Genomic DNA, 6,898 nt, shown 5'->3' on the forward strand with positions numbered 1-6,898 from the left:
AGGAACGAAGATATAAGGGAGAGAGTTGGAGTAGCACCCATTATGGAAAAGATAGTTGAATCGCGTCTCAGGTGGTTTGGACATGTGAGAAGAAGACCGACAAAACACCCCGTCAAGAAGGTGGATGAGATGAAGATGGACAAGGGGTGAAAGATAGAGGAAGACCTAAGAAGACCATTCATGAAGTGGTCAAACAAGATCTACATGTAAACGGTCTCTCTATAGACATGATACATAGCAGAGCATAATAGTGTCGTTTGATTCATATAGCCGACCCCACCTAGTGGGACAAGACTTTGTTGTTATTGTTTTGTTTCAATTATCAATATTTTCTATTTTCACAATGTTGTGAAATAAAAATTAAAAATAATAAAAATAAGAAAATCCTATTTTTCGTATTTTTAGTTTTTTTTTATAAAATCTCAAAAATAGAAAATATTGAATCTAAAAATAAAAACAAAAAAATAATCAGTTGTACTCATTTTTCAACACTTGCTCATTCTTCTTCCTCTTTGTTTATTGTCAACACCTACTTTTCAACGACTGTCACTTGTACTCATTTTTCTCAACTATAAAATTAGTTGTGGAACCTATTTTAACCGAATTTCAGACCTCATCCAAAACCAAGGTCCAATATAGTAATGCTCTTCTCTTTCTTTTTTTCTTTCTTTTTGGCACCAAGATTTACTATAATTACAAGAACAAATTCAGCAAAAACAATATAAAAAAGTTCTTTGTTCTTTTTCCAAATAAACTATGAATTGAATTGAGTGTAAACATTTCTCATTTTTAGAAGGAAAGGAGTACATTTGTGATTACATTAGTATGCTAACAAATCTAACTGTACAAAGGATAAAATAATTATAATAATAATAAATCAAACTTGTATAATGAATGATTGAGAGAGATTAATGTGATATAAGTTGAGATGACCAGGTCAAAAATTAAATTAAAAAAAAAAAGAAAAAAAGGAAAGGGATTATGCCATGGGCCTCACCCACCCATATCCATATTTTGACTCATCCATCATAAAACTCATTAATTGTTAATACAAAAAATGCAACCCAGCCAAACAGACCCTTTCCCACAATTTTTAAGGTCTACACCCACAATCTTCATTCTTCAATTCAACCCTTGAGCCAAGTGTGGCATGATGCCATCCATGCCAATAAAATCAAGCATACATAGTTTTCTCCAAAACTTGTTCAACTCTTCACTTAAGCCTCAAAGGTTTGCACCTGCCTCTTCCTTTTCATATGAATCTTACTTACCCACCAGCATGTTGTGTATGTACCTATGCATTTGGAAGTGGTAAAATTACAAATGGAAGTGGCATTTCTTTTCTTTTGGCTTGACATAACATGCCACTATTGCTCTGGTGAAGTAAATGCCATGGCATGTGAGAGACCATGGAAAAACAAGCTCTAGGTGGCTACTTCAAACACCTGTCTGAAACAAATCAACTCAGTGTCTCACACAAATATAATTCCATGACTTAATTGTATACCATTTAATGAATATGCAAGAAAAATTTCTTATGTTTTCAAGGTAAATTACAATATACGAGGCTGGGTAATATTACAAACGACATTGCTTAATCTATCATACCAAAGTTAGGTAAATAACTGATTTTCTTACATATTATTTGGCTGAAGAAATTCGGCGTAGCGAAGGAATCCAACTGCTTGAAGTACGAGAATTACTACCGAAAACGCGAGCAATGTGTGAACTTCCTAAGGGCTTTTCTGCTTTTGATGCATTTTCTTTAGAGGATTTTGGCAAGCCAGATGATGTAGATGGACCGTTGTTCACGTTCTGCGGAAAAAAAAAAGTGATCTCAATCAGATGAATTACCTGAGCTAAGTAAAATTTCAAATTAAACACAGGAAGGACAAGAATACACATTTAAAGAGGGATTAGAGGCAAGAAATGCAAGACTTGCAATTTCATGGAGGTGACAACATACATGTTTCTCAGTCTGATTCTTGAAACTATGATTGTGACCAACAGATGGTTTAGGCTGTGCAGTTGCGCTTGGACGATCATGATTCTGGTTCGCCAACTGTCTTGTTGCAGTTACATGAGCTGAATCATTGACTCCTGAACCTGAAATGGAATGTGAAGCATCAGGATCATAAAGCATCACTTCACTACGCTGAAAATTCTTGGAATGCAGTTAACAATTAAGATAAGAAAGAGTTAGTTGGGAAATATATGTTCTGATATTCCCATCTTAGGATTATATCAGAAGCTGTTAGGTTCTGTGTTTAAGATTTGGACAACAAGTTTCATGAAAATAACCTAAGTTAGCTATTATGATAATTTTCTAATAATTGTTTTTCGCCTTGTAAGTGACAAGAATGAAGTTACCTGTATTCTTGTCCGTAGCCATGGGTTCTAGACTGCTAGGTACAGCGGCCGAAGGCTGAAAATTTCCAAACACTCATCATGTCAGAAAAAGAATAAGATTAGGACATCATTCAAAGAAACTATCAGAAATACCATCTAACAATATCAATCCATGGCATGAAATTTGTTCTAAAAGGGTAATAAAAATATTGAACTACACGCAATTATGGCATGAAAGTTGTTCAAAAAGGGTAATAAAAATATAGCGAGAAACTACTAACAGCTGTTTGATTTTGTATCTGTCTCTGTCTCTGTTGTGTCTGTTGGTACTTTAGAATGGTCCAGTCAAACAAATTGTCAGATTCAAATCCTGCACATTGAATTCAGCCGAATAAGATTATTTCGACAAGAAGGAAGAAGAAAAATATAACACATACGGTGAAGTTTTGAAATCCTAGGATTAGTGTTAATTGATACCATCAAAATACTAACTCATAAGCAAATTATTACACTTACTAAGCATAGACTAATTTTTCTGTTATCTGACAAATTAGTTAAAATCAAATCAAGTATATAAAAGCAAACAGTCAAAACCTTCACGAGAGAACAAATCACGAAACAAGCGCTTCAAGAATCCATAATCTGGTAGTTGATCAAATGTCAAGGAGTGGCAATAATGAAAGTAAGAAGCGAACTCCACGGGATATGACTTGCAAAGCATCTAGGAGCAAAAAATATCAATATTAGTCAAGGTTTCAAGTACTCAATGATAAGTTCGGAGATCAATCATTTTATCAAACTGAAAAACACACACATACCTCAATGGGAGTTGACAACTTCTTCTCACAAATCCTATCATATTTTTCCTTTTTGGTTACAGCTTTCAGACCCTGCCAGGGAAGGCTGAAACACAAAAACTAGATGGTCAAGACCCGTTTCTTGTTCAATTGATATGCAACATTTTTTTAAAGCTCAATATGTCTGGAAAGTTAGAACGGATAGTGGAAAAAAACATACCTTCCTCTTAAGAAGTACATAAGAACATAGCCAAGAGACTCTAAATCATCTCGACGACTTTGCTCTGACAAAATAGAATCCAAATGGTGAGAAATTCGTAAATTGCAATCTGTATGATGTAAAGAAGGAAAATTTCTTTCTACTTACCAATTCCTATGTGAGTATTACAACTTGCATAGCGTGCAGTTCCTGTTAAGTTTTTATTCTCTCTGGATGAGTTCATCAAAGTTGGGTGGGGGGAGGGAGAATAAAAAATTAGGCAACAATAGACATGGAAAAACATAGACACAACAAGAAACGATAAAAAACGAATAATGAAACAAAAATATACCTGTAAGGAATATGTTTATTTGTGCTAAGGTCCTTATATCTTTTTGCAAGTCCAAAGTCAATAATATAAACCTGTAAATTTAACAAATCGACGAAAAAAGTTAAGCATGAATTTGGTAGCGAGTCTAGCAATGAAAGGGATCGAGCGAATTCTGGCATGTTACCTGGGTTGCTTTCCTCCCAAGACCCATAAGGAAGTTATCTGGTTTGATGTCTCTATGCAAATATCCCTTCGAATGTAGGTACTCGATTCTCGTAAGCTGTAATCCAGTAAATAAAACAGATTTCACTTTACACTTTCATTGAAACTTTTCACTAATGTGAACTATGACTACAAATAAGTAAAATTATTTAAGAGTCGAAACTGCTCAAATAATATGCAGATGACATGGTAATATCAAGAAAAAGCAAGGAACAAATGCCGCCTTCTTGAAAATCAAAGCAAGGAAACAGTAATTACCATCTGATCAGCCAACATCAAAACCGTTTTCAATGTAAATTTTCTCCCGCAATAGACAAAAAGGTCCTCGAGACTCGGTCCCAGAAGATCAATAACTAGAACATTATTTTCTCCATCAATGCCACACCATTTCATACTTGGTACACCGCCTGAAACAGAAAAGGCAAGGGGAATCATAAACATTTAACCTTCTTGGCAAATGTTATCAGAACGTTTACACATTCGAAGCACTTCTGTTATAACTTACTTTCTCCTTGAAGAAGATTATACAACTTTGCCTCATAGAGCAGCTGTGGATGTTTGGTTTTCTTGTTCTCCTACAAAATAGGAAATGCAGCCGCTATAAATAACTATTAAGTACATAAAATAGCTCTTGAAATGCTGAATATGAAGGAAACCCAAGAGATTATGAAACAAATTATAAACTTTCTAGCAAGTGTAGTTGTCTATTTAAAAATTCGACCCAAGTTTTCATGTGTTATCTATCATGCATTGAAACAATTGGCCTTAGTTCAGTAATTTCAAATAACAATTCATCAACAGCAAACATGGAACAACAGATTGCTATAATCAAGTAATGAATCTTTTACTTCAATCTGAATTTTTTCAAATAATAATAATAGTAATAATAAATTTACATGCATAAGTTATGATATATCAGCTCATATATCATAATTTAGGCATGTAATTTATGTTCATATATCAGCTGCATTTCTAAATTCCCCCATTTCTAATATCAATTATCAAACAACACCATCCAACCCAACCTACTTCAATTTTTTAAAATAAATAAACAAACGACAAAGTAGAAGTTGATCCCCCAACTTATTCATGTTCTTATACATCATGTCATGCATGATTATTAGCACAATTCTTTTTTTTTCTCCTTGATTAAAAATAAAAAATGAAGGCAAATCAATTTTTTAAGTAAGAAAGAAGAAGACGCACCATCTTGACGGCCACAATCTCAGAGGTCTCAATATTTGTAGCTGCCAAGAAAAAAATTTTAAACATGATCAGCACAAGCACAGAGAAAAAATCAATAAACTTAAAAAGAAAAAAAAAATAATAATAATAATAAGAGAGCAAGAAGAAGAAACAAAAGAAAGTTATTTTACCAATATAAATTTCACCGAAGGAACCGCTTCCAATTTTCTTACCGATCTTGTACTTTCCTCCCACAACCCTCTCCATCTCTTATACCCAACAACCAAACAATAGCTAAAAAAAAGTTCAAACCAAACCAAACTGGTTCGTGCTCCGGGTTTTCCTTCTGCAAAATCTTATGCTCGTAGCTGATGCCGAAGAAGATGAATGCAAAAAAAGGCGCAGAATCTTTAGCTTCAGGTAAAGAAAATGATATAGGAGAGAGGAGAGAGCAGAAGTAAGAGGAAGTTTGATGGATAAAAATTGGATTGGATTGGATTAGAATTGGTGGAAAGAAACAGGAAATTGTTGAAATTGATTGTAAATGGACGGAGAAGAGAAAGAAGGAAAACAAGTTGCTCAGAACATTGCTTTATAAAAGATAGGGTCAATTTTGGAATATCGTACGTACGAACTACTAACTCATTTTTATTTTTTTTTTCTTTTAATTTTCAAAAGTTGGTTGATGATCTGTAACAAGCCTCAACCACCTAACCCAATCCATTTCTTCCTTTGTTTTCTTCTTACCCCACTATGTACTCACTACACAAATAGAATTAGATCCTCTTCTAATTTATTCTTCTATTTAAAAAGTATTCAAATATATTTTATATTATTTGTTATGTATACAATTATATTTTTAATTAATTAGTATAATTTTTTATAAAAAAGTTGGATAAAATTTAATACCAATTAACTATTTTTTATTTTATCATTAAATTCTTACTTGTAAAAAACAAACTAAATTAAACGAAATGAAGTCAACTCAAGTTTACTTTTAATTTATAAATCACATTACAAGTTAATACGAATTCTAAATTAAATATTATCAATATAATATATATAGTATAATTTATATGAGAAGAAAAAATTATTATTATATATCTTATATTTAATATAAGTCATATCTTTAGGGATGTTTAAATTTAAACCGATCCAAATTAAATTGTTTATTTAATTCAATTCAAATCGAAAATCGATTAAAATCGTACTAATTTGGATTTGATTGGATTCTATTTTTTGCAAACCGTTAGATTGGATCGAATTTTAAATCTATTTTTCACAACCTATCAAATCTAATCCAAACCGCACGATATAATTTAATATTATTATTTTATTATTATATTTACAATTAGACTTATAATATATTCAATTTGTTATACATTTTTATATTATTCATGTATTATTATTTAATAAATATTTTATGTTCAAAATATTATTTATTTATTTATTTTAGCTAACATATAATTTTATTTCTATTGTTATGTTATCGTTGATTTTTTAAGATATTAAGACTTGTTAAGTCATTGTTGATTATTTAGAATTTGATGTTTGGGACTTGTTCTATGTATTTAATTTACAAAACCGCAAATTCAGTCCAATCCAAACTGTTTAAAATTGGTTCGGATCAGACGAATTTTTTTAAAAAAATCATCCAATTTAAATCGTACTATAAATAAAATTAGTGTTCGGATGAGTTTTTTATTCAAAACTGATCCAAACCACACCACCAAAACTCCTACATATCACACGTTCATTGTTTAAAATTAAGAAAAAATTTTGTTATAAGAAATTTTTTTGATACCAATATCTTTT

General features: G+C 31.7%; 1 protein-coding gene across 2 annotated transcripts; it reads right to left on the bottom strand.

Annotated features, from left to right (window-relative positions):
• Positions 1-861: 861 nt before the first annotated feature.
• Positions 862-5,861, bottom strand: LOC112716130 (uncharacterized). Of its 2 annotated transcripts, none has more exons than XM_025767983.3 (15): positions 5,275-5,861; positions 5,105-5,145; positions 4,404-4,473; positions 4,157-4,305; positions 3,861-3,956; positions 3,698-3,768; positions 3,514-3,575; positions 3,367-3,430; positions 3,168-3,252; positions 2,944-3,070; positions 2,631-2,719; positions 2,371-2,425; positions 1,967-2,106; positions 1,639-1,815; positions 862-1,445 (listed from the first exon to the last, which is right to left on the bottom strand). In XM_025767983.3, the coding sequence occupies exons 1-14, from the start codon at positions 5,348-5,350 to the stop codon at positions 1,642-1,644; spliced, it is 1,299 nt and encodes a 432-aa protein (XP_025623768.1). In that variant the 5' UTR covers positions 5,351-5,861; the 3' UTR covers positions 862-1,445; positions 1,639-1,641. The 2 variants fall into 2 exon arrangements, with proteins under 2 accessions (XP_025623768.1, XP_025623767.1); XM_025767982.3 differs by having other exon boundaries at positions 862-1,449.
• Between the last annotated feature and the right edge of the window lie 1,037 nt (positions 5,862-6,898).

This window comes from Arachis hypogaea, chromosome 10 (genome assembly GCF_003086295.3).
Source record: "Arachis hypogaea cultivar Tifrunner chromosome 10, arahy.Tifrunner.gnm2.J5K5, whole genome shotgun sequence".
Classification (NCBI taxonomy): domain Eukaryota; kingdom Viridiplantae; phylum Streptophyta; class Magnoliopsida; order Fabales; family Fabaceae; genus Arachis; species Arachis hypogaea.

What these genes read in the sequence shown, in the direction of transcription:
- LOC112716130 (XM_025767983.3), bottom strand. Translation starts at nt 5,350, where the DNA reads ATGGAGAGGGTTGTGGGAGGAAAGTACAAGATCGGTAAGAAAATTGGA. An exon ending in AGATTGTGGCCGTCAAGATG is followed by an intron (nt 4,474 to 5,104) that starts GTGCGTCTTCTT and finishes CCTATTTTGTAG; the next exon opens with GAGAACAAGAAAACCAAACA. An exon ending in TAATACTCACATAGGAATTG is followed by an intron (nt 3,431 to 3,513) that starts GTAAGTAGAAAG and finishes CTATTTTGTCAG; the next exon opens with AGCAAAGTCGTCGAGATGAT.